At 39.7% G+C, this 27,646-nt stretch overlaps 2 protein-coding genes across 14 annotated transcripts in view; one reads left to right on the top strand and one right to left on the bottom strand.

Annotated features, from left to right (window-relative positions):
• Nucleotides 1–27,646, bottom strand: part of LOC116279247 (uncharacterized) — a 233,477-nt gene that overhangs the window by 61,657 nt on the left and 144,174 nt on the right. The window contains exon 7 of one of the 7 annotated variants that reach the window (XR_012063784.1): nt 14,430–14,573. The exons of the other annotated variants lie outside the window; for them this stretch is intronic. The gene's annotated coding sequence lies outside the window, so the exon portion shown is untranslated. Of the gene's footprint in view, nt 1–14,429; nt 14,574–27,646 lie in introns of those variants that run through there. 7 annotated transcript variants of the gene reach the window in all.
• Nucleotides 4,924–27,646, top strand: part of LOC140685366 (AT-rich interactive domain-containing protein 4B-like) — a 99,088-nt gene continuing 76,365 nt past the window's right edge. For 3 of the 7 annotated variants that reach the window (XR_012063790.1, XR_012063789.1, XM_072948935.1), the window contains exons 1-4: nt 5,473–5,535; nt 5,785–5,839; nt 22,990–23,100; nt 25,809–25,876. Coding sequence is in view for 2 of the 7 variants with exons in the window: in XM_072948935.1 (XP_072805036.1) it covers nt 5,834–5,839; nt 22,990–23,100; nt 25,809–25,876 (185 nt within the window). In the remaining 5 variants the exon portion in view is untranslated. Of the gene's footprint in view, nt 5,069–5,472; nt 5,536–5,784; nt 5,840–19,092; nt 19,334–20,151; nt 20,198–22,989; nt 23,101–25,808; nt 25,877–27,646 lie in introns of those variants that run through there. The other 4 variants (XM_072948936.1, XR_012063791.1, XR_012063793.1 and 1 more) reach the window with 4 other exon arrangements.

Raw genomic sequence — 27,646 nt, 5'->3', positions numbered from 1 at the left:
TTGAAAAATAAATGTCAGTGTCCTTGACAAGAGCCGTTTCGGTAGAGTGGCAGACTCAGAAGTCAGTCTGCAGTGAGGTGAAGTGGAAAGGAGGTTGCAGGAGCATGGCTAAACTGCCCTTCAAAGACGAGACCTCATTGCCATACTGAATGAATAGTTTTTGTAATAGAAAATAACAGATCTGACTCCATACTAGTTCTGTTCCTTTGGCTTTAACCCTGTGCCATTTTCTAGGCTTAGTCTTGCTGGCTCTGCACTCTTTGTAAAATACTGTTGCCGTTAGCCTGAAATATACAGATAGCCTATTCTCAAGGCTCTGACCTTTATGGACATTAACACTTTTGCACTTATATAAAAATAACAAGTTGCAGAATAGAAAATAACATTTGTTTTGGAGGTTTCACAGGAACACCATGACCTGACCCATGGGGACAGCTGCAAGGACAAAGGATTCCTACGGCAAGAAGTTTGCAACGACCAACTACACACTCTCCCCTTTTTAGTGTTAAAGGAGCCTGAATTCTGTCTTGGGTAAAATGGTTCTCCAGGACATTAGTTGCCATCTTCTCAGTCTGTTGGCTTTCCGAATAAAGTTCCTATTCCATGCACCAACATCTCATCTCCTGGTTTATTGGCCTGTCTTGCAGTCTGAAAGCAGAACGAGTTTGGACTCAGTAACATTTTCAGTCAATATCCCATGTAATGGTTCACCCCTTGGAGTCAGATGGTTTCTGGTTTCTTTCTAGCGGTTCTTTTTTCTTCTTCTCTTTTTCTTTTGGACAGGGAGTTACAAATCACTTTGGAAATCTGATGAAAGCTACCCACATTCATGCAAATTTTACATATAATTTTAGGGAGCTAATTAATCCTTTGAAGATAATTAATGGGCCCCAGAGAAATCCATGGATTACAGATTAAGAATTCTGTTTTCAATTAGCCATTCTCTTCCTTCCTGGTTTCCTTATTCCTTTGATTGCCTGGTAACTGTCCTTGCCAACTGCTACACACTCTCTCAGTGACTACATCTACTTTCTTGATTTTTGTTATTGGGTCAATGACACCTGTTTTAGTACAGAAGCCCTCTGGAGTTGGGGGGTAACCTAAAAGAAAATCAAGATCAGTTAAGCCTGATTTTCAATGTCAGAAGGCTTATTTGATTTCACAGTGTCTAACTGGACAACCATAGGAGATGAGGCTATGAATAACTGTTCATAAGGTCATTCTGGAAAAGGTTTATATAAAAAAAAGAAATCATAAGCTAATTCTCTCCTTGTAACATTTTATAATCTTCTTCCATCTCTGTCTTCACAGCCCCATCACAGGAGGAGGTAGCCTTCTACTGGGAACTTCACACTGGCATATGTTTATCATGCAAAATTCCCTCCAGACTTCTTAGGAACTCTTGGTACCTTCTGATGTGCAACTTTTCATCCTGGCATGTGATTTGAAGGTTAGTTTTACATGTCAATGTGGCTAGGCCATGATACCCAGCTATTTGGTCAAAAACCAGTCTAGATATTGCTGTGAAGGTTTGTTTCAGATGAGATCACCAGTTAAATCAGTAAACTCTGAGTAAAGCAGATTGCCCTCCTTAACGTGGGTGAGCCACACCCAACCAGCTGAAGGCCTTAAGAGACAAAGACTAAGCTCCCCCAAGGAAGAGGGAATTCAATTTCCCCTGAAACACATGGCCACACAACATGGGGGAAATAACAGGGTTCTTTTCATAAGGAAGAAGTGAGGAATGTCTGTTGGGTAGACAAACACCACCTGCCATAGGTTCAATTCAGTACCTCCTCTAAACTCTCCAGTGGCACTACTTATAGATTATGGTTGGTCTTATTTTAAGATGTTCTCTGTTCCCTTAATTATTCTTGTTTCCTCTAAATTAAGTTTTTCTATATTGTTTTGTTCCTTTTTTTTTTTTTAACCTTGGTCTTTCCCTGTCACTGCAAGTGTTCTATAAATGTGGGTGGGTTTCTGGTTGTCCACCTGTGTTTCAGACAGAATGAGGCAGCAGAAATGCTAAATGTGAGCTAATAGGAGCTCAGCTCATGTGACAAGGCAGGCTGGCTGGCTGGCTGGTGAGTTTCAGTGCCGTGTGAGAGGGAAGGGAGCAGCCATCATGCTCCAGGAAGGCTCCCAGATGCCAGAATAGAAGAGTGTAGCTCTTTGGCACCAATACATTCAACTTACTCAAATTTTCCAGAAACTTACTTCTAGTTCTCTAGAGGTGTCTACTTTTTTTGCTTTGGGATAAATACCTGGCAACGATGATTTACACTGCCCATTGGGGTACAAGAAGGAGGTAACATGGGGGAGTGTGCCCCTCCATTTACAGACTATCAATGAATTTCTGTTTTCATCCACGTTTATCACTCCTGACTTCTTTATTGATAAGTATAGAGCTGTTCCAATTAGTTCTTAGTGCCTCTCTAACAAATTACCACAGTATTAGTGGCTTAAAACAGCTTATATTTATTACCTTAGAGTTCTGGAGAGGTCCAGGGCTTCTCAAGGAATCACTAGGGCTGCGTTCCCATCTGGAGACTCCAGGGGAGAATCTCTTTGTTTGGCCTCACAGGTTCTAGAGCCAATCAGCCTTCTGTGGCTTCTGGCCCCTTCATCCATATTCAGAGTTGGGTCCTTCTCATATCACAACAATCTAATCCTGGTTGCAACCTCACATCACATTCTTCGATTCTCCTGCTCTGCCTCACTCTTACATTTGAAGAATGCTTGTAGTTGCCAATGGGTCCTTTTGGATAATTCAAGGTATTCTATTTATCTATTTTGAGATTACCAATTAGCATAATTTCAACTCCCAACCTTCATTCCTTTTTGCTACATAACCTAATAGAGCCACAGGATCTGGGGGGTGAGGACATGGACATCTCGGGGAGAGGGTATTATTCTATTTCAGGTTCTCGTCAGCCACTCTCCATCCCCACTGCTTTCATCAATCAGTAAGTAGTCTTTCTGCTTTCTGTATTCCAGACATTTTTTGAAATTTCTCATCCATTCAAAAAGCCCTTCCCATTCACAATGTTATTTCAATATTTTAGCCTTCTTATTCTTTTCCTTTCCTTTTAGTATTTTCTCAAGAGGGAGAAAAGATAAACACATGTGCTCAGTCCAGCATCTTGAAGAGGATGAACATTCTTTCTTCACTTCCTTCTTGCAGGGCTAGCAGAAAATTGACTCTCAGCCAGTGCTGGGGCCTTCTTACTTCTCACAGTTACACCAGCTTCTAGGAGATTTTAGAGGTCCCTGAGGGCATGCCAACTCCAGGCATGACGGACACCATTGACAGTTTTATTGCTGAAGTTGACAGTGATCCCTCAAAGCCAGATACCTTTCTGCTTCCCTGCCAGAGTGCTGCTATGATCATTTGTGTATAAGTTTCTGTATGGATATATTTTTTCATTTCCCTTGGGTAATCTTATGTGCTGAATACTTGTGTCTCCCCCAAATTCCTATGTTGAAGCCTCAACCTCCAATATTTCTGTATTTGGATATAGGGCCTTTGTGGAAGAAATTAAGATTAATGAGGTCATAAGGGTGAGACTCTGATCCAATAGGATTAGTGTCCTTGTAAGAAGAGACCTGAGAGCGTGAGCTGTTTTCTCTCTTTCCACCACGTGAGGACCCAGTAAGGCAGCGGCCGCCTGCAAGCCAGGAGAGAGCAGGAGTGCCGCTGTCCAGTCCGTCCTGCATGAAGCCTGGCTCATATCCTCGAGTGCTACCCAGACCACGAGCACTTCCCTTCCCAGGGGTCTCTCCTCCCTCCTCTGTTTGCTCTTCAAGTCGCTGCTCCTTCTCCGTGTCTTCCTTCCAGTACACCTAGCCTGATCTCTTCAGTAAGCTCCAGTTTTAGGAAAATTAATTCAGAAAGGGAAGTGTCTCGCAAGAAATTTCTTCTAGCTTGACCATCACAATACTTCCCTGAAGCAAAAAAGCACAAAATGACCTGGGTACCTCTCTGGAACTAAAGATGGAAGAACAGGGAGAAAAGAATACAAATGTCTCTAAAATTATTTTGCTACTAAATACTTACAGTATACAGGCAGTTTCACTGCATTAAATCACTGAACTGTGACTTAATCAATTCATACAAACTCTTCCTGTCTGGGCTCCCTGTAGTCGCTCCTCGAACCCAATTCCGCTGATCTATCTTCTACTCTAAAACTAGTGATCCTTTCCAAATTCAAATCTGGTCCTGTCTCCCTTCCGAGTGGGATCCCTCTGAAGATAACCCATTGTTCTTAAATAAGGACAGACCTCCCCCCCCCCCGCAACAAAGCATATCAGGGTCGGTGGGCACCCTCCCCTCCCCCAAGCCTCAGTTCCTCATACTTTAAAGAAGCACCCTCTCGACTCAAGGCTTTCCAATGCGGTATTTTTTGTTTGGAATGCCCTTTCTTTAGTTGAAACTCCAGCTAACTCTTCCGCTCTCAGCTCGAGCCTCACTTGCTCAGGAAAGCCTTCCCTTCTGTCCCAAGGGCAAATCCCGTTTCCAGTAGTCCTGGCCCCACGGAGCTCTGCTTGGCAATCGGAGGCTGTCTAAGAGGCCATCCGGAAAAGAGGGAGGGGAGGGGAAAAAAATCTAGGACAGGGGAGAGAGAAGGGAAGAGGGGACTTGGGGTGGGGGGAGAAGCCATGTTTGCCCGTCAGTCGAGCCCGGAGTGAGGAGCTCGGGTGCCAGAGGGAGACTCTTGAGCTTAAGCTTGCCGCCGCCGCGGCCACCGCCTTGACCTTTGCCTGGAGGGAGCCGCAGAGGGTCCGTCGCCGCCGTCCTCTGGAGGGCAGCGCGACTGGGTGCCCGGACCTCCAGTCCGGGAGGGATTTTTCGTCGTCCCCCCTCCCCCCAGAGAGGGAGCCCAAGCGGCCGCCAAAACAAAGGTACCAGTCGCCGCCGCGGGAGGAGGACCAGCCGGAGTTTCAGCCTCAGCAACCGCTGGACCCGCCGCCCTTCTTCCCCCATCTCTCCCCCGGGCCTGCTGGTTTTGGGGGGGAGCCGAGGAGGGGACTCCGGACGTGCCAGGGTCAGAGCTCGCCTCCCAGGAGGGTAGGGATGTTTTCTGGGGCTTCGCGGTCTCGTCAGGGGGTCTTTGGGGGGAGTCCCTGGGCCCGGCCGGGGGGCGGGGCAGATGGCGGTGGTGGTCTCCGCGGGCGCCCGAATTCGGGGCCGCGGCCTCCGGGGGCCCCCGCCCGCTCTCCGCTGCAGTCGCCGAGTCCGATTGCCCCCCCTCCCCGCCCAGCCCAGCCCAACGGCCGCACACTCAGCGCTTTAGCGCCGGGCGGCCACGGTGGGGCCCCGGGCCGGTGGCGGGGGGGCGCCGCCTCCCGGCCCGGCGGCCACTTGTGGGGTCTCCGCCTCGGAGCGGGCCGTGGGCAGAGGCTGCGCGGCGGGTCGGGCCGCAGGGCCCCGAGCGAGGCCCGGCCTGCTCGGCTCGGACGCGGTGCGCGGCCGCTCGGAGCGGGAGGCTGGCGGGGAAGGGAGCAGGCGGCCCCGCGCCGGACCCCGGGCGGCCTGTGAGTTTCTTCTCTGAGAGAAAGGGCGTCATCGTCGGGGACGGGAAACACCGTCGGCGCCGACAGTGGGGACGCCGAGCCTCGAGCCGTGTGGGCGGCTGCGTGTGAGGGGTGGCGAGGCCCGGGAGCCCCGAGTCGGCGTTCGGGGTCGGGGCCGACGCTTCCTCGGGCCCCTTTTGGGGTCCCCCGTCGGCGCCGGCTCAGAGGGTGCCGGTGGCGCTGACTGGGTGTCTTTGGTTTCTTCTGCAGCTGCAGGTGAACCCGGTGTTTTTCAGGGGATCGCGGTCCCGGAATCACCATGAAGGTAGGCTCACCTCCAGAAAAGGGACCCCGGGGCTTAGGGAATTCAGGAAGGAGGGTCTGATCGCGGTCGCGCGTGGGGCCCCCGAGTTCCGCCGAGAGAGGTGTGTGCGGGGGCCGGGGCCCAAGCTCTTCCCGGGGCCGGGGGTCAGCCGGCGCGGGAGTCGGTGGGCTTCGCTGCCGTGTTGGATCCGGTTACAGGGTATCTCACCGAGAACGGTTTTCCCATAGAGAACGTCTCTTTTTGCAGGGGGGTGTTAGGAATAACTGCACGAATTCAAGTGTTTGAAAAGCAGGTCAAGTAACCTGCCTGGAGAAACTGAACTGTGTTGTGGTTCTATCTGTTACGCCGATGAAAGAAAATCTAATTTGTCGTGTGATGCGTACAGTACCATGAATTTTTCGCAGACCTGTCTGACAAGCGAAATCCAGCATAATCTTAATCGGAAGGTTTTTAAAGAGAAATGTTGGTGGTCTTTGCACAACTCGGTGGTTGCAGTTGTGTCTTGTATTTCCAGGGATTTAGGATTCTGTGGTTTATTCACCTTTAGCGATCCATTTGGTCTGTGAATTACCAGATGCTGTATCGCATTGTGATAAAACCCATGTGAAAAGCCAATGGCCAGGTTCCTCTTAAATGTAAGCATGTGAACCGAATGGAGGATATTGTCTAAAAAGTACAATTTGCTTAAATGGTGGAAGAAATTATGGTCATAAAAAAAGTACAGGTTGTTTTTTCACTTTAGAGAATGTGTAATTAAATGCTGTCATATTTTTTAATGCACTCTAGGATGAAAAGCCTTAGCTATTGGAAATGTCTGATTCAACTGGTAGAACTTAGAGACTAGCAGATGTTTTTCATCCATTACAAATTCAGAAATGTTTGAAAGGGTGTATGTAATCACAGGTATAGAATTGCAGCAGCTAGAATGTAAAAATGCAAATGTCATCTACTTTTGACAGTTTATTTGAACTATTTTTTAAAAATTTACTTTGCTTCTCTTCAGAATCAGGACTGCTTTTATAGTACTTCATCAAAATTAAGTTCATAATGTTTGTGTTTATGGTAGAAAGTGAACGCCATGGCTACTTAAATATTTGTCAGCTATACACAGTAATTTGATTTAGTCCAGTTTTTTTTTTCTTTTTGAGTTTGGGGTGCTATAAACTCTGAAGCAGTTTATATCTGCTGAATGACTATTTCACTTTCATGTAAATGAAAAAATAACCAGTGATATTTCAGAAATGAATTCCTTTTCTTAGTCACAGATGCTAGCTGGAACTTCTGTGACCCATGTGAAATGGTGACAAATTTATTAGGAAAATATATCTTCTCTGGTGTTGGATGAGAATTTCTTAAGAAAAATGTTGAATTGAAAAATATGTAAAACATTCAGAAGGTGAACATTACAAGTTTTAGTTTTGAATAAATGTTGTTATCTGTCATAGTTACCAGTGTAGTGCCTCTTCCTGCCTCTAAGCCATTGTGCCCTCATAACCACTTAAAATTTGCCTCTGTTTGTTCTTTTATACCAATAGGTAATAGTACTTTTCCTATTTATCTCCAGGGGTTTTGGTTTTTTTAGTTTTCTTGATAGAAATGAATGTGCTTTGAAATATGTGATATCAAATGTATTATTTTGTTATAATATTGAATAATGTCTGTGGTAGTAAATATTTTCATATCCGGTTAAGTCTGATTAACTTGCTTCAAGGTTTTCTTGTTCTCCCCCTTTCTCCCATTTTAATTAGGTAACCTTTATGAAAAGCCATGTTGGAACAGAAATTCTTAAACTTCTTTGGGTCGGAAAGCAGAAGCTTTAATGCCATTGTGCACATAATCTCTAAAAATTCTGTCTTTAATTTAATTCTGTCTGTCAGAGACCTACAGAAAATAAGCACACTTAACTGCTTTCAGGATAACTCTGCTTGTATATATAGTAGTCTTCATCTGTTGTTCACACCACCTTGGTTTATCTACTTGTGCTTCCAAATCTGACCCACAGAACTCATTTTGCATTGACTAAATTTACATCCCAGGGGATACCACTGTGCAGTTTACCTTCACCTGCTTGTATTCTCTGAAGTAATCTAGAGCACAGTATTGCTTTCTGTGAGTAGAGGTAGTAGTGAGGGACCACATCAGTGCAGCGCTAAAGTCAGATCTTGGGTTTACCTGGGCCGTATAAAACCTTCATCTTTTGAGGATATAAGTAAGCAAAGTCTGGGCTGTGGACAGTTTTGATAGTGTATCCCAGTATTAACAGCAGACCATTGTTGGCCACATTATGCTTTACGTAGTGATTGTGTTTTTCATGACTTTGACTCCTCCAAATATGCCACTTAATTCTAGTATTTCAGTGTTTGTCTTTGTGTCACATTAAATCCCTCTTCTCCTGAAACATGGTGTATATCCCTAGGCTGATATTTTACCTCAAGTAGGAAAGTCTTAAGGGCAATTTTTTTTTGCCTGAAAATTATTACATTAATATTTCTATCATTTCTCTTTGGTCTTTTAAATGGTATAAAGAATAGATTTTTATGAGATATTACCCATCCTCCTTAGAGTTGCCAACCACTGAGCACATAGTAGATTCTGCTCACCATGACACGTGCTGTATAGAGTTGCCCTGGTGAGAAGCAGCCTGATGGCAAGTCATCCCTCCTATCTACAGAGTCTGTGACTTTTTATTTTGGTTTTACATATGAAACCACTTGGATTTTTCTGTTTGTATGTCTTAACATATTAACTAACAATTAGGTGTCACTCAGGACTCCATAAACTTAGTTTCAACTGTGGAAGATCATGATTGTCTTCTTTGAAGTGCTCCCCCAACATCCCTGAAGTAAATTTTGTGTTTGCCAAAGAGCCTGGTTTTAGCGGTCGTCTCCTGTGTGGGCGTGCCTGGCGTGTATTCTGCCCTCATTTGGTGGCAGCATACCCAGTTCCCTGATGCACTGTCAGCGTAGGTGCCCTGCCCTTCACTGGCCAAGGGCTGAGCATGTAATTCAAGTCACACTTACTGGATATGATAAAAAGAATAAGAAAATGGAAATAAAGTAATATTAAAATCTTTTATTAATGGGTCAAGTAAGATAAATAGAGACCTGTCAGAGTTGGTGGTATGGTCAGTGTTTTTAGCCCTGTTAGGTGACTGTCAAAGAACTCATAACTGAAGTCAGAGTGTGTTGGGAGTTCTCAAGTCCACCCTCAGCTTTGGTACTTGGCTGAGAGGACTGACAAGACTCAGTGTGTGGTTGTACTTAGGCTGTGGTTTGTTACAACAAAAGAACACCAAGCATGATCAGTGAAAGGAAAAGATGTTTGGGGTGAAGTCTTTGGGAAACCAAGTGCAAGCTTCCAGAGTCTTCTTTCAGTAGTCACATAGGCACACTTAAGTCCTCTAGCAATGAATTGTGACAACATAGAAGAACTGTAGCCAACAAGAAAGCTCATTAGTGGTACAGCATCCAGGGCTTTTATGGGGGGGCCAGTCACAGAGAGATCCCATACCTGATGCACACCCCAAGTCCCTACTCTGAGAATGAAAGCTGGTGTTGAGCATAAGCTGTATCATATGTGCATACAGTGTAGGCGCATGAGCCGCTTTTATCTATTAATTGTGGAAACTCTCTCGAAATCTCTGTAAATTCCCAGTTGTGATCCAAGGGCCAACGCTGCAAGCAGGCCAAAAACAGCAGTCAGGCCTGCTGCAGTAACTCTTTTCTGTAGAGAAGTTTTACCTTTTACTTTTCTTAGTTTTACTTTTTGCATTGATAGTTTTATCTCAATTTTTCATTTCTTTGCTATAATCTTCTCAAACCACTTTTCTGTAATATACTATTTTAAATGAGCCTGCTTTCATTGCCTTATTTCATTCTGTGTGTATATTAAATATTTTTTTCATTATCACCTTCCTGTCATCTCTCAGGTTGGTAAATGGTAGCCAAAATCCCCCAGATGGCTTTCACTTTCACCATTCTTTCCATGGTACCTCGTATTATATTGGTCTGGAAACCAAACAGTTGCTGAATTTATCTATTACAAGTTCCCAGTGAGGATCTAGAGAAATAACCTATAGGGCACTGGTTTTCAAACTCTGGGGTGTATCAGAGCTCTCTGGAAGGCTTGCTAAAATACAGATTGCTGATTCCCTCCCCCGAGTTTCTGATACAGGATGCCTAGAGTAGGGCTTGAGAATTTGCATTTGTAACAAGTTCCCAGGTGATATTGGTACTATTGGTCCTCAGGACACATTTTAAAAACTTCTTTTTCTAGTTTACAGTATAATCCACAGTCTTACATATGCAAGAATGATGTGATCTGCAGAATTTACATAGAAGGGCATGCCTACCACAGGGCATTGAAAGTGAGCGAACAGTTGATGGCACCATTGTCTTCTCCCATGTGTTGTGCACCTGCTGCTTTTCTCTCAGAATGTTTGTAGGACACATGGCTCATAAAGATGAACATAAGAAATATTTATTAGAAAAGCTTACTTATCTATTTTTAATATAAATGAAAGATTCTTTATTTTTATGTGCTCAGTGAATCTTCCCCATATCACTTGGAATTTAATCATGTCTCTTGGGTAATCACAGACTGGTAGATTCCCTCTTCATTATTTTCTTGGGGAACATGGGTTATCAAGGGAATGCTAGAATTTAAGGGGTTTATTGGCTTTGATTCCTAACTGGGAATGCTTATGGAAGGGAGTGCCACTGAAATATCTTTCATGACTTTAGGGGAGTCAGAGAATCCTAAGGTAGCAGAGTTTAGCTGGTGGCAAGGGGGCCATGGTCATCACAGTAGGCTGGAAGGCAGGTTTCATAATGAAATTCTGAGAGTGTTCTGATCCACCTGGGATCCCTACATTGGTAAGCAACCTAGTAACTCATTTGGTATAATTTTTTAAAAGTCCACATCTAATAATGAACAATCTAATGTAAGCTATTGTCTTAGAATGCCTTGAGATTGAGCCTGTGTAGTTGTCAGAACCCGTTGAAAGAAGGCAAAAATCGAGTACCCTGGAGGGTCTGTCATATAACGCTGCATATAGTGTGACCCTCCTCCCTGGGTTCACTAATGATACCTTGTGTTCACTTACTTAACTGTGCGGTGGGGAAAGGGGAAATACTCAGTTCTTAAAGTGCAGGAGGAACTGTTGTTTATCGGCTCTAGTGTAACAGTAATTTCTGGTGACCCAGAAGACTACCAGTATGATCTAGCAGTAAGACTGGGTGCATGTGGAGAGTCAGGAGATAGAATTTTGACCTAAGTGTATTTCTGTACACCTGTCCTGAAATTATTTCTCTTGGTCCTAAGTGAATAAATATCTTCAGCAAAACAGAATCTCCATTTAGTGTGATGGTAGGAGTGGCCAACCAAGTAAAGCCATTTGGTGCCACCAACAAAAACTTGAAAATTGCTGGGATGATGATCAGGAGAAAAACAAAGGAAACAAAAACAAAACAAAACACACCCACTCACAAAACGCCCTAAAATATGCACACTCAAAAATAAGGCTTTAAAAAAGCCTCACATATTATTGCATTTAATGTCACTTTTTATCTTGTGTTGTAGACTAATAACCTATAATATAAAATGAGGATTCTTTTGATGAGATGTATCAGAAAGGTCTTTCCAGTTTTAGTGATAGCTTCAATACAAATTGAGACTCCATAGGAGGCGAGCACAATGTATTATTGTGATTTCATTCTTTGAAATGACTGTTTTCCTAGAGCAATTCCAAGTAGCTAACATTGTATTATAATGAAATATATATACTCTGGTTAACCAGTATTTAGGTTAATTATTCATGAAGTATTCAGTTCAGTGAGAAGAGTAGTAGGTTAATAGACTAGTAGTTAATTTTTTCATATAAGATTAAAATCCTACTTTTAGTGCAATCTTTCAAAATTGTATATCAAATTACTTTTGAGGTTTCTGAGATTTTAATTTAAAGGCTTTGACAACTTCCCACCCCCAATCCAAATTATAGCTGGAACATATGATGTTAAATGTGGCCAATTAGTCTTCACAGTATCACAGACCTTGAAGACTTAGTTTTTAAAAAGTTCGTTCTGACAACATGGCTGAACCTGGAGGGCATTACACTAAGAGGAACAAATCAGACAGAAAAAGACAAATGCTGCATACTGTCACTTATATGTGGACTACAAAAAAAAAAAAGTGCATGAATAAATAGATTAATTTGAACTCATAGAGGGAAAATTCTCTTATTTTTAAACATTTGATGTGTTCCTTTGCTTATTTTCTCTGACTGAATCATGAATTTTGAAGACAGGAAAAATATTTTGTTTTTTGTATGTTCTGGACACCTAGCCAGGAACTGCCTACTGACAGTCCAATTTTTGACTTGGTTTGACTGATTGATTTGCTTGTTCATTTATTCAGCTTAGCTAGCATTTTACTGAACAGTTACTCTTCCTGCTTTATTCTTGGTTAGTGCTCTGTTTTTTCTTCTGATTTGGTAAGATATATCTAAGTTTTGAAAAATCTGAAGGGAAAAATAAAAGAGCCTGTTGAAAATAGAGATTTTTTTCTTTAAGTATAAATATATTTTTAGTAATTTGATATTGTAGGGCCAGACCTATGTAGTAAAGGCTGATTTTTGAAAATTGGGAGCCAGAGGTGGTATTTTACTACTGTTTTCTAATGCTACTACTGCTATAGTGGTGACCTGAAGACCTTTTAAAAACCTGTGGTTTTTGCTTTGTGTGTCCATATTTCATTGTTCCTTACTGCTCTTCTAGGACTTTGTATATTGTGAAAACTTAGCTTAAAATTTTAAACTGGAATTGGCTTAATATATGTATAGATAGGATGTAAGTCCTAAATAGCGCAGGGCATTATGCATGCTCAATAAATAAATATTTATAAGATGGTGATTACATCTTGTCTCCTTTGATAAGTTTCTTGGTGTTTTTTTTTTTGTTTGTTTGAGGGGAGTAACTAGGTTTATTTATGTATTGTTTAATGGAGATAGTGAGGATTGAATCCATGACCTCGTGCATGGAAGCATGCACTCTACCACTGAGCTGTATCCTCCCCCACCTTCGATAAGTTTCTGATGGGTTTTAATCAAGACTATTTTGGTTATCGATAATAGAAACCATTTCAGATTATCAAAAGCAGAAAAGGGGATTTATATTATAGATACCAAGTACCCGAGAGCAGAAAGCCTGTTCAAATTTGAGGAGAGAGACTGAACTTCAGAGTTGGGCAGCTAGCAGGAACTGAGGCTGGCTGTTCTCTCAGTCACGCAGAGGACACACAGTCTCGTATGTGTTCCTATTTTTCTCTGCACATCTGTTTATTCCTTTGTTTTTCTTTATTTCTCTTTCTCTTTGCAAACCAGTTTTCTCTGCTTCTCCCTACATGTGTCAGAAAATGGCTAGCACAGGCTGTATCACCTTGCTCTGCTGACAAATTGACAAGCATTTCAGCTTTAAATCCTGGGACAGGGAGCCTGTTTGGCACAGTTTGGATCAGGTGGATGGCTGTCAGTATAATCAGCTTCTTGTTGGCAAAGCATATTGCCAGAACGTATCTCTTTGTTAAGAGAAAAAATCTGCTAATTGATTCTTGTCACATTAGCAGCATATTCTTCGTAGAACTATGTGGACTTTTTTAATTGTAAGCATTTGGTCATCTGATAAGTTATAAACAGCGTTTTAAATTTATTAGCATATGACGTAATTTTGTATGTAACAGGTCACGACTTTATTATATATTTTATCTATATTACATAAGCAATATATAAATACATATTATACATTCACATTACTATTATAACCACACTTCACATACGTGAAGTTAGGCTCAGAGGAATTAAGTAACATGTCCTAAATGTCACATAGCTAGTAAGCTACAGCCCTGGAGTTTGAACCCAAATACTTTTGATACCAGAGCTTATGCTTTTGATCTCTCAATATATAGAATGCCTCCCAGTATAAGATGTTTTTGAAATATACATAATTTTTACCTTAAGAGAAATCTCATTTAGCACGGATTAACTAATGTGTATGTAACTTTGGTTCAATAAATGGTTCGTGAATTCCTCCTATATGTAAGTGTAATTCTAGGAACAGGACATCTAAAGATATATAAGATGCTTTTTCTGCCTTAAAGTTGCTTAGTCTACAAGAGAAGACAGATACAAATCATTAAAATATAGTGTAAAACATGCACCTTTACAGAATGTTTATATCCATTTGGGACAAGCAAAGCCAGTCTATAGAATAGCAATGAGTATTGTAGCATTGGTTACAAAAGGGGTTAATATATTAGTCCTCAGAAATTAAAGTGAATTCTGTGACTTAAAATATTTATTACATACCATGTGGGTCAATTTCTTTTGGCCACTAGATTTGGCCAAAGATTATTGTTTCCTTTCAAAGGCTTCTTTCAAGCTCATGTTCTTGAGAATATAAAACAGGATAAAAACTTGGTTTGGTGAGCTGACAGCCAGCAGGTAGGAAAAACTAGCCATGGCTCCTCTAGTGGTACAATGGGGCCTGTGTTGTTGGCCAGGACTCAGAGCTCAGTTTGTGGCCCAGTCATCTGGCAACAGGGAGAAATATGGGTGGAGCTCCAGAGAGATCAGTAGTGCAAAGCTGGGTCTTGCTCACAGGCAGTAAAGCAGGAGCAGGGGCTGAGCAGATCATGGAACAGGACTGTTATATGTCTTGGGTGTTGGTCTTTGGCTTCCCAGCTGCTTAAAAGAAATGGAGAAAATCAGAAATCAGTATTAGATTGAACCATATAAAATTGCCAATATTTGGCCTTTTTCTGATTTATTAAAAAATAGCAATTTCATATGATTTAATTTCATATTTGCTGAGTATTTACCCAGGACCTGTCAGTCTTCTAAAAAGACTACTTAATTTAATTGAAAACTTGCAGTCACCCTACAAGATCCATCTACAGAAAGGAAACCAAAGATCAAAGTGGTGGGGTGACATACTTCAAGACAGAAAGTTGCTAAGTAAATTAATAGCCATTTCTCTGGTTCCAAAGCCAGAGACTTTTCAAATTTGCCAGGGTCTTAAACTGTATGTTGGGAAGTTCATGTGGACAGCAGCCACTCTGAAATTGTATGACAGATAGGAAGTGGCTTGCATCCAGAAAGCTGGTGACCAAGGCCCAAACCCAAGCCCAAGGGATTTGCTTCTTCATTGTTCTCTCTGCTTCTGCTCCCTACCATCCACCTGTCTTTACCCTCATCTCCTCGTCATTCTCTGTCCCATCCACCCCTCTTCTCTCACTCCTTCCTACCTGCATTGCTCTTTCTGCAGTCATGAAGATATAGGTACGTAAAGGTTGGTGCAGCACAAGTCGAACTATATAGCGGTTAGTGACCACTGTATACAATGACATTTAAGATATGGAGGAATACTCAGGCTTTATTAAGTAAAAAATAAAAATTTACAACGAAGTAAGAGTGGTTGATCAAACTATCTGCATCTATCTGGTAGTATTTTGCCAGGGGAAAGTGTCTGGAATGGTATGCTAATAGTCATCGCTCAGAAGAATGATGCTTTTGCTAATCTGATTTTTTCCCTAAGTTTTCTGTTATTATTTTTATTAGTCGTAGAACAAAAGTGTAATAGATTTTTAAGTCATCTAAAAAACCTAGTTGATGGGGAGTTTTAAGGATTATTACTGGTCTTGGCAATTAAGCAGACTCATAGAAAATGTTTTCTAGATGTATGCTAAGGACTCAGCTTGTGACATTTCAAAATGTCCTGCTTATCACTGCTCCTGATTCATGCCAGTGGCTATCACTAACATGCCAAGGTAGAGACAAAGCGTAACAATGCCCGTTTATGGTTTTCCCTTGTAATTCTGATTTTTGAACTGGCTGTACACTAGGCTCCTCTAATTTCCAAATTATTAAAGTTTAAATAATATAAATGAGCATAGTATGTTCTGCCAGTGGTGTTACATTAAAGCAGATTCATTTGAATAAGGTTTGGATCTCACTAATAAGATAACAAATAAGATTAACCTCTTCTGAGGGCAGAATAAATTGGCTGCCTTTGTGTTACATGAGGAAAATGCCTTTGCTGCTTTGGTACATGGAATAATGTCTTAAATACAGTAGACACTTAAATGTCCCTCCAAATATATTTCTCTTTTAACTTCTTTGCTGATGATGAACATCTTAGTTAGAATGTCTTTCCTCAGTTATTTAAATGTTCAGGAATATGCAGACACCCCTCTGTTAATATCTGTCAATATGTAGGTATCTCTCTGGTTAATAGATGTGGGTCAAAAATTTACTTATGAATAATTTGTGATTCTATCTCTTAAAGTAATTTAAATTTTAGAAAGACTATTAGGAAATATCGGTAGCATCTAGAGAAGATTTTTATGTTTGGAGGGGAGGGTTGATTTTTTTTAAATTTTTATTGAAGTATAGCTGATTTACAATGTTGTGTTAGTTTCAGGTGTACAGCAAGTGATTCAGGTACAATATGTATATGTTCTTTTTCAGATTCTTTCCTGTTACAGGCTATTAAAAGATATTAAATATAATTCTGTGTGCTGTACAATAGGACCTTGTGATTTTTTTTAATATGCAAGAACTTTTACAATCTTGTTAGAAAAAATGAGTAACTCAGAAAGACAGATAATGAACATATGTGAACAATTCATAGAAAAAGATATGCAAATGCCCAATAAGTATATACTACTTTAAAAAAGAATTTATTTTCATATAATTTCAAATTTACAGTATTTATTTTCATATAATTTCAAATTTATAGTACAAATAATTCATATTATATATATATATATTATATATATATGTGTGTGTGTGTACATGTAGATGGGCCTGTTCTCATTATCTTTGCACTTTTTGAGAGCAAGCTGCAGACATGGTGGCCTGTCACCCTAAATACTCCAGAGTGTAATTCCCAACAAAAAGGGCACTCTTCTACCTGTCCTGCATTCAACCCTCTGAATCAGGAAGTCAGCATTATTCTCAGACCCCTTTCAAATTTTACCAACTCTCCTAATAATGTGTCTCCTTTTTTTTTTCCTGGTCCATGTTTAATCTATGAATACAATTGCATTTGATTATGATGTCTCTTCAGACTGCTTCAATCTGAAACTCTTTCCCAGTTTTCCATATTTTTCAAATCCTTTAAAGTCTTAAGGAATGCACATCTTACATTCTATAAATCTGCCTAATTTTTCTCATTGTCAGAGTCACCATTGGCAGGTGTACTACAGAAAGGATGCTCTTTTGTTCTCAGTACATCACATCATTCCACCTCTGATAACTGAGTAGTGTTCCAGGAATATGCCATTATCCTGTTCTTCAACCTTCAGTCATCCACTTAGCATCTATTTATAACTCTGTGAAATTGGTGGCCGAAAGATGACTCTGTTTCCATCACTCCTGCTGCATCTATTGACATTTTACTGTAAGGGAGAGCTTTCCTCTGTCCATTTTCTGCATTTATTTATTTATTCATCATTCTTTCATTCATTTGTCAATATAGACTCATGGATGCCAGTTTTATTGAATAGATTGTAATTTGTTATTATCATTAATTTTAGAGCTGAAGTATAATTTGCTTACCGTGGAATGCACACATCTTAAGTCATTCAGTGTTGACATATACATACATGCCTAATGGGATAACAGGACAGCCGATACTGATTATGATACACAAATTTCCCCCCATTTGGCTGGTAGGAGCCCCTTCAGTGTGGCTCCTGTGTCCCTTTAAAATGTCCCCATCATTCACTGAGCATTTCCTTACTTTCTGGTACAAGATTTTTTTTAGATTCTTCTTGTACTTTCCCTGCTCAACTTTGAAATTAGTCATTTCTCTAAGGATCTCTGGTTACTTTTAATATAGTATGAGTTTTAGAAATAAAGATACAGGCCATTGGTGCACTTTTTGTCACTGGGCTGTCAGTTGTTCTTAGGCCTTCTTGGTGGACATAGGAAACTATGTGATGTATATGTATGCACATACAAATACATATGCATATACACATATGCACCTGTAACTACTTGTTCATTTTGCTGTGTTTGTGTGTGTGCGTGTAATACAACCATGAATTTATATTTCTAATTCCAGTCCAGTACCCTAAACTTCATTTTAACCTTTCTCCTTCCTTCCTTTTAAATTTCTCAGTGAGAAACACTGCCCCAGCTATCCTTAGGACATTGATTTATTTGATCATTCAGTTTACTTATTTAGTCGCTAAAATGTTTCTTCCAGCTGTGTACCTGATTTCCTCCTTCTTAGCTCCAACCCGGGCTCAGCCACAAGACTCGCTGTGCTTCCACCTGCCCCCCTCATAGCCTTGTATACACAGCATGTGTCTCTTACCTCCTGTCCCCAGTTCTGACCCCTCACTACCCCGTGTCCTTAGAGCCACATGAAGAGGAGAGGAAATGGCTCCAGAGAAGATTTTAAAGTTAGATTGCACAGTTTTATTTCCTCAGTCTACTCATTTTTTAGTATGTCTCAAGAACTCATGCATTTTAATTTTAAACTTAGTTTTAAAATGATACATCCTTTTATATATGGGTGTGAGTGTTTTTCATTTATTCATTTGTTAGAATTATTTTCATTATTGTTTTATTGCCTCTTTGAGATTGTTATGTACAAAAAGGTTGTTTTCTTAAATTTATTGTCACACTGTGTGTTTAAATATATTTATTTATTGAGGGTTTTAGTATCAAATTTGATACTCTTTTGTTTTCTGGTTCTCCTTGGCTGCATTGGCACTGCCTTAGCAACCAATTTGAATGCTTACTCTTTCTAAAAACCTACCTCATAAAATGTCATCTAGTATGTTTTGCTTTTTTAAAAATAGATCTTGAATAACTGAATATTTCCTAGGCAGTGTTGACATTAGCCATTTGGAGAACTGATTCAACTACTGTCTTTCTAAAACTTATTTTACATACTTGGTGTAGCCCAAGTCACATTAGGTATTACTGTTGATTTGTTTGGGTGCTTATGCTACGTATTTCCATGGCATTTTGGCTTCTTGAAGGATTATTATCCACCAATAGCTAATTTAAAAATTGCTTGTGCTTTTTAGTGTCCCCATGGAATTCAGTGGTTTTCAGGTGCCAGTTCAGGCATTTGGTAGATTGACTAGAAAAATAATTGTTTAAGCCGTGCCGGGATAACTGTGAGGTGGCTGTTGCCTCGACAACTGGAATGCTGTTCTGTTTGCTAAACGAAGGAATGAAAATTTAGTAGTTTGATTCCCCTTTTGGCATGGAGGTGCTATCTAAAAGCATTTTGTTTTAGCCTCTGAGATGGCCTATATTTTTTACCACAGAGAAGCAGAACAAAAAGAAAGTAGGAGTTTTTTTTCTGGTGATATACAGCTAACAGGGCTGGTGTTGACCAGGACAGAATCTTGGTTAACCTGCTGACACAGTTCTTTGGGTGAACCTTTGTGTTGGGTCAGAGCACAGTAGCCTCAGAATAGGTATGTTGTCTGGTTGTCTTTATGCGACACGAAAGGGCTGTGGTGGACTTGATGGAGAGCCCCCATGGATGGTTAACCTTTCTCGCTGCTAGAATTCAACACGATTACTTTTTTTCTGGTAAGGGGGATATTTTAAACACTACCCCCTATATTTATAATTATACTTTCAACTGTTCTAGTTATATGGAGTCTCTCTTGTATAGGATTACAAATGTTTTAAACTCACAACCATACCCCAGATAATTAAGTAATAATAATAGCCTTTATTTGGTATTGTATGCTGGGTCCTGTTCTAAGCATTTTACATGTAGCATTTCATTCTTCATCGCTGTGATATAGTCACTATTTGTTACATCCAGAGGTAAGGTCTTTTGGCTACTAAGTGGTAGATTTGAACCTAAGCATCTAATTCAAGAGCCTGTGCTCTTAATTACTGTGTTACACTGACCCTTATTAATAAAATCATTCCATATGCATGGAAGAATGTAGAAAAGTGTTAATAAGAAAATTCAGAATAGCCCATAATCCCAGTCACAATAGATTGTAGCACTTTTTGTTGTTCTGGTGAAGTAATACAATATCTAGGGTTTCCTTGAAAATAATCTGAGTTTGGGAGGAATGGGTAGGTGTATAGATGAGGCAAAATTGTCTGAGGTGATAATTGTGGGAGCCAGGTTATAAGTCTATGAGGCATTTATTATACATTCTATCATTTTTATATGTTTGAAATGTTCCTTAGTAGACGTTTTAAAAAGCAAAGAATACATGCCAATTGTAAAACAAACAAGCAAAAAACAAACAAACAAACAAAAGGAACCTTTTAAAGAAAATCAGGAAGATTTACTTTGACTAAAATATTTTCATGTAAGTACTCTATTCCAGTGCCTTTCTCATCGGTTAATCCCTCTTTAACAGCTGTTCTTATTTTTAATATGTGTGAATGTATAACATAATATAGATATCTTTGATAAAGGTGAGAGAAATGGTTTATTTTCACCTTGTATGTACTTATGATGAGCAGTCATTTAAAATGAGGTTTTTGGGGGAGGGTATAGCTCAAGTGATGCTTAGCATGCACGAGGTCCTGGGTTCAATCCCTAGTACCTCCTCTAAAAAATAAAACAAAACCCTAATCCCCCCCCACCAAAAATACAATGAGATTTTGCCTCTCCCATTTTAAGAAGAAAAAAAGGAAGCATGTCAAATCTGAATTTGCATTGGCTTAATGTCTTGTTTGCCCACGCTGAGTGTTTCATCATATTAATAGTAACTGTGAATGGCTGCACACTCTGGGCTTCATGACGGAGTACTTTCTAAGGTGACCCTATTTTCCTGATGTGGAAACTGAAGGTTCAGCAGCCTCCGATGGCTCACTGGTTAGCACACGGAGGAGGGCTGGGATGAGGACCCTGTCATTCTGCTCTGAAAGCCTGTGCTTTTGGTCCCACGTTGTGCTAGTGACAGAGTGAGCATCATGGTCTGCCAGAACTATGCGCAAGTCTGACTGTGTAGGTTGTGAGTTTTGTTTGTTTCTCTCTAGAAATTCGCACACTTTGGGGCATAGTTTCAGTTCCAGATGACTGTGTCTCATTCTGACAAGCTGAGTAACCCCAATTCTTTGACATAGGCTTGTTAAACAGATGTATACAGAATTCATTATTATATTCATCTAGTGATGAGACTTTAGGAACACAAAAGTAACTAACTATTCTTTGTTCAAAATTTTCTGTAATAAAAATAAAGAGCTTACTGCTTCTGAAATATTTGTTTGTTACATGCAACTTTTAAATGATCTCTTATTCTCTTCTACATTTCACAATTTTGGGTTCCTCATTAGTTTTATTTAACTGTACTATTTGTCTACAAAAATAAATTTTTAGTGGCTAATAAAACAGGAAGTGTTCATGGGAGAGCTTGAAAGTTGTGGAGAGTAATGAGCCTTGCGGCCCTGAAGGGTGCCACACCCTTTGGGCTTTTCTAGCAATAACATACAATATCAGTTGAACCACAAAGTGAATTGATATCTTATTGAAAATTTCCTAAACTTTCTGAGTGAAGTATTGTGAATCCCTTTCGTATTCTTGCTAAAATAAAGCTACTAGCTTGTCTGAAATTTAATCAAAATTTTGACCAAGGGAAAATGGTATTTTAAGAAGGCTAGGCATGATGTTGAAATGCATTTATGAACTTAAAGTGCGTGCAGGAACAGTACAGAGCTATCAAATTGTAGTTAATGATACCAACAAATTTGAAAGGTAGCATTGCAGATATGATTATCATTCTATGAGGATACACCTCTGTTATGGCATAAATAAATTGAAATACAGGCACTTTCCTAAGTAGATTTTAAAAAGTATATACTTGATGCATTTTGAGTTCTTTTTTTTAAATACTTCTCATGAAGTGCATAGAACAAGAGGCCAGGGGGCCACTAAGAGGCCGGCCTGATGCTGGTGGCCACAGCACCCCTGTGGTTTGTGGTGCCTCCCCACCTTTAAAATGGTTATTAAAGTTATTTGATAGACTTATGGTTGCTTTCGTTAGAGCATTAGAGTATCTTTTTCTGAGGGAGGGTCTTTCTCTTCTGTCTGTATTAGCCGGAACTATTAAGGGTGAATTTACTTTCAGATTGAAATGAAATGAATGTTTTCATTATTTATTGCTGAATAGCAGCATTTTTCAGCCTATGCGGTACAGAATTTCTGCAGGATGTTAATAGAAAAAAAAAAGGTTCTTTGGACAAATAGATTGGGAAATGATGAGGCAGAGTGGGAATTCATTCAATAAACTGATTTTCCCAAACTTGCAAATCCTTTTCTCTCTGATGGAACCATCTTGGGATGTTAGTATTTCTTGTAAAACACTTTGGGAAAAGTTACTTACATAATCTTTCTTTGGCTATGAAATTGTTTAATATATATAGACCTCCATAGAAATACAGATCCTGTGCAGAAAATCACCTGATTATAAAAAGAGCAGCTACACTAGGACTGTTAAGAATTAAATCCCAAGTGAGGAAACTTAATATTTATTATAGACAGGAAATAAAGAGTGAACCCATGCCAAAGCATTGGAGACATTGTGGCTCATTTTTACTTGAGACTTTTTAGATTGAATTTCTTCATCTAGTTTTCACCAGTAGTTTGAGTACACAGAGTCTCCTCTCAGCCCCTTGCATGCTCGTCTGCCATAGAATTGCCTAGACAGGGATATAACAGAGCCATTCTGAATTTGGGTGGCTGGCAAGAGATAGCCTGAATATAGGAACTTTCTCAGACTGAGCTTTAAGAATCTGCCTTCTCTTTCAGTGGTCGTTTTGGACAAAAATATTTGAATGAATGGGTAGATGGAGGGGTGGGTGGAATGATATACTTGTGTTTGAGCTAATTCACATCATGGACCCTATGTATTTTATAGAGAGAAAAAGGATGCCTTTATGTTTTATGTGATGTACATTTTAGTACATTTACACAGGCTTTAGGATACATGCTTACTTATTTTTAAGTTGAAATATTTGATGGATTGTTCCTGTTAACAAATACATCCATCTATTACAACTTTTATAACTACAGTAGGATTGGGTTCTCCATTCTAAGGTCCGATTGTGGGGAAGAATTGGAGAGTTAAAATCTAATTATATTTGTTTGCATTTTTAGGCCCTTCATGAGCCTCCCTATTTGACAGTGGGCACTGATGTGAGTGTGAAATACAGAGGAGCCTTTTGTGAAGCCAAGATCAAGACAGCAAAAAGACTTGCCAAAGTCAAGGTACAGTGTACGTAGATTTTATAAATTATATGGTTAGTATTTGATAATTAAACTTTTATTTGGTGAGTGTATTTAAGAATATTTTTCCTGCAAGATGAATTTAGTTTCTAGGAGTGATGATTGTAAAAATACCCGAAAACAAAGCATTCTTTGTGATTTTAAAGTATTGCAGTTAGAATGAAATTAGATGATCCCAGCTGGTATTTTCAATGCTGTTTCACCACAGACTTGTTATTGTTTGTATCATTAGCCTTTTAGAGCTGGAAAGGAACTTAGAAGTCATATGGTTTAATTTCTTAATTTTATTGTAAGAAAAATGAGGTTCATAAAGGGTTAGTGATTTCCCCAGGGCCATTATTAGAATTTAGTGGCAGAATGGGAATGACCATAGCACTTCAGTTCTAAGACACCCCTGCCCCCACAGGTTTAACCATGAGATTGGGATGTGATTTATAACTGATGATCGTGGATCTAGTTGTGGATTCCTTACCCTTTACTTTTCTTGAAAAATCTTTCTAAAAATCTGTGCTTTGTCTCAGATAATGCACAAAAAGAAATGTAGTTGTTTACATTTTAGTAAACTTTCAGTGTTGAAAAATATGAGATAAGAGATTCCAAGGTAGATCTTTATTCTTTTGTTAATCATTTATTGACTGGCAAACTGTGCAGGTTACTCTCTTAGATGGGAAGGAGGATGGGGATATGAGAATAATCTGATGTCTGTTTCCAAGGGATTTATATTCCAGATTAGCAGATGCCCTGTAAAACATTGGTTTGAACACCAGGAGTTAAACAGGCCTTGGAGGTGATGTACTTCCAGGGGAGAGTATCAGAGCCTCCTTGGAGCTTTTCCACATGTTGTACACCTAGGTTCCTTCCTTACATGTGGATATGTTGAAGAAAACTGCCTGGGTGATTCTCCCTTACACAGAGCCATTGTGATCAGGCCTTTAAATTAACTGTAAGCCTGTGGGATGCCGGTCCCGGTGCCCCACCCTGCCATCAGTTTGCACGTGCTTGGTGCCTGTGTGCACGTTTGTGATTTGACCATCTTCAGTGCTCTTGTAGTGGCATTTCCTGTTCTGACTTCACACGCTGCTGTTCTCTGAGCACTTGTTTTTTGCCATTACTATCTTAGAGATGAAGAGAAAGCTTTTTTTTTCATCAGTTTTCTCACTCTTCTAGACAGAGCTACTGCTCACACGTGTAACATCTTTGTGTGAATTAGACAAAACCCCTCCCTTCCGGTAGAGACCTTCCTCAGCAGAGCTCGGCCTGTAGGTGAGCACTTCGGTGTGGGTGAGGAAAGGTGCTCCACGTGGGCTGAAGCGGCGCTGCACCAGGCCCCGTGCTGCGTTAGATCTGGGTCCTGACTGGTAATTGCAGCTCAAGGTCTCTGGGTAACGAGTGAACCAGCTGAATGGCAGGTAGCAACTCTGCTGTTTCTTGTTGTCAGTAAAAGGATGAGAACTGTTAGTTTCTACTGCTTCTGCTGATAGTGCCAACCAGGACCTTGTGCCTTATAAATATTGACTGTCTGAAATTTGTTGTTAGTATTTGTGGCTGCCCTGAAAATCTGCTTGTAATTCAAAGCTAATGATTTTCTCAACAAGTATCGTAATATATTTCTGTGCCAGTTTAATTTATTTATGATTCAAAGTTAGTAAATTTTTCAGCAATGTGTTGATACACTTCTTCCCCATCAGTTTTCCCTTATTGAGCATTTACTGCGTGCTAAGCACTATGTCATGTGTTGAAACTCTAGTATTTACATCTTGTCTTCATCCTTAAGTGGCTTAAGTCTAAGTGAAAGATGCAGACATCTAAACACATAATTTAAATAAAGTGTTACAGTGCCATTGTATGAAACAGAAATGCCCGTGATGCTGTGAGTATAGGATCTGTCCTTTCATACGTGGTTTGTGAGTCTGTTACCTAAATTAATGACTACGCACATCAAATAAGACCATGTTAATGGTTCAGTCCCTGTAAGAACTCCTGCTTTGTATAGGGAAAACAATCTTTTCTGTACTGAACACAGGAAGCTGTTTTGTGTTTTTAACTAACTAATTAAATATTTAAACTTATCCCTTTATTTTTACTTCATGTCTTGTATTCCGTTCTCTGATTTCTGTAGTAATATAGAGTTCTGGATCTAGATGGCCTGAGTTTCAGTCTCAGCTCCACCATGTCCTAGTTCTGTGATCCTGCGCCAGTCACTTAACCTTTCCATCCCTCAGTTTTCTTATCAACATTATGGGAATAATTACACCTACCTAATAAGGGTGTTGTGAAGATTATATATTTATGCCTGAGCCTGATGCTAGGCTCTCTGAGTGAGGGCTACTGTTGCTTGTTGTTGAGCTGGGGCTTCACAAAATAGTGGAGTACCTCATATAACAGCCTAAGATTGCCACCTCTTTTTCCCTCATTTTTTTTTTTAGGAAAAGAAATTATACAGTTAAACTAATAACTAACAGTATTGCATAAAATATGATATGTGAAACATCCAAGTAAGTTAGTCTGGGAATTTTTCTGTTTAAATAATAAAATTTTCAGTTAATCTACTTAGGGATTGAGATTTTGTATAAACTAGGCAGCTGTTTGTTTAGATTACTTGTAATAAAAATGGATTCATGCATTGATAAGCTTGTGTTGCTTGATTTTTTTTTTCTTTTTTGTTGGCTAATAAACTTTATAATCTCTAGGTAACATTTAGGCATGATTCTTCAATAGTGGAAGTTCAGGATGACCACATAAATGGCCCACTAAAGGTAATTCATTTATTTATTCCCTGTTAATTCTAATGCTTCAATGGGAAACAATAATTGTACTTGGTCTTTTAAAAATTAATTGATTACTTTGTTACTGAGTTGATAAATACATAATTCTCTGTAAATAGACTAATAGAAAAGAGTAGACATGGTGTTCAGTAAAACCTGATATCCTACCTGTGCTCAGAAATGAAATGAACATCAAGGAAGCATTGATTGCTGTCTATTTACTCACCTGTCTTGGTCTCAACATGTTTCACATACTCAAATGATGGAATTTCCAGAATTATAGGGGATGAATTGGGGATCAAGTGACGTAAGTTCAATGATGATATGAAAAGTGAGAAGACAAAAAAATATAAAAAATCTCAGGCCTTTTAGTTCTTTAAAGCAGCTACTGGCATATGAAATTGTTTCAGGGTTGTCAGCGAGTTGTACGTGATGAACAAGGTCATACATATGGAGTTTTATTTCTTTGCATCCGTTTCTCTTCATTGGCCAATGAAGTTCACGCTGCTTTAGTTCCCACTAGGGAGCAGGCTGAAGGGAATGTGTGGGTAGCTGCTGTGTGCTCTTTGGCCATTTTTTTAGTTTTAATTTTTAAAATTTATTTTTTAAATTGAAGTACAGTCAGTTTCTGGTGTACAGCACGGTGTCTCTGTCATGCGTATACATACATGTATTTGTTTTCATATTCCCTTTGGCCGTTTTGAGTGTCTGAAATGGACGTTGACCTAGCTGAGTGAATTTTAAGAAATGCTAACAAAACTGAAGAAGCATTTGCAGATGCATGAAATATCTTGTCCAAATGAAGCTGTACTTTGTAAAGAATAGATGTGTGTATCTGCTGGTTTGTGGTTGATTTAAAAACTTAATTGGAGCCCCAGGGCATTAGTACCTTGCATAAGTAGTAGGTACTGTGGGGGCCTAAAATTTGTAAGTTTTTGAAATTGCTCCATGTAAAAATATTTTCTGCCCTTCTGTTTTGTAGGTGCCATCTTACATGCACATGTACGTCACTTGTGGGGACAAAAAGACAAAAACACGCATGTGTATAATTGGACATTAGCCACCATTCATTTTGCACTTAGTATGTGCTAGGACTGTACTGAGTCCTCCACACATACGGTCTTGTGTAATCTTCATAACATCTCCTTATGGAAGAGGAAACTGAAGGGAGGTGGGAGATAAAGTTATCTGGCCAAGGTTTTAGAGCCAGTAATGACAACCAAAATTCTGGTAGATTCACAGCCTGTAATTAAACATAGTGCCCTCTGGATGATCAGAACACATACCTCTTCATGCCTTTTTTGTGTGTTTGCCTAATAATAACACCATCACAGCTTTTCAGTGCCTGACTACCCTGTTCACCTGGCACAGGCCAGCTGGTAGAAACTACAGAAAATGTTCAGTGTTGCAAGGGACAGGAAAGACAGTTACTTTGTATCATCAAGCCATCTTCCTCTCCTGCTACTCCAGCCTCTTTGTGGCATAGTTGATTTATTTTGCTTGTTTGGTTTTTCTTATTTTATTAAAATTTTTTTTGTGATTAAGGCTTAACACCATTTGGATTTTGACATAGGCAAGTATATTAAATTTTGGTCTCAACATTGTTAACATATTTCTCTTGTCTGTAGACTTTTTTGGTATGTAGATTTTTCAGTTAACTTTTTTTTGTTGACTGTATGTAGATTTTTGATTGTTCCCTAGTACATTCTGTAGCCTTCTGTCAACTGATAGAAAGTATCAGCATTTGGATAAAATATTTCTGT

Source organism: Vicugna pacos, chromosome 24 (assembly GCF_048564905.1).
Source record: "Vicugna pacos chromosome 24, VicPac4, whole genome shotgun sequence".
NCBI lineage: Eukaryota > Metazoa > Chordata > Mammalia > Artiodactyla > Camelidae > Vicugna > Vicugna pacos.
The sequence above is the reverse complement of the archived record's forward strand: the minus strand, read 5'-3'. Positions and strand labels throughout refer to the sequence as shown.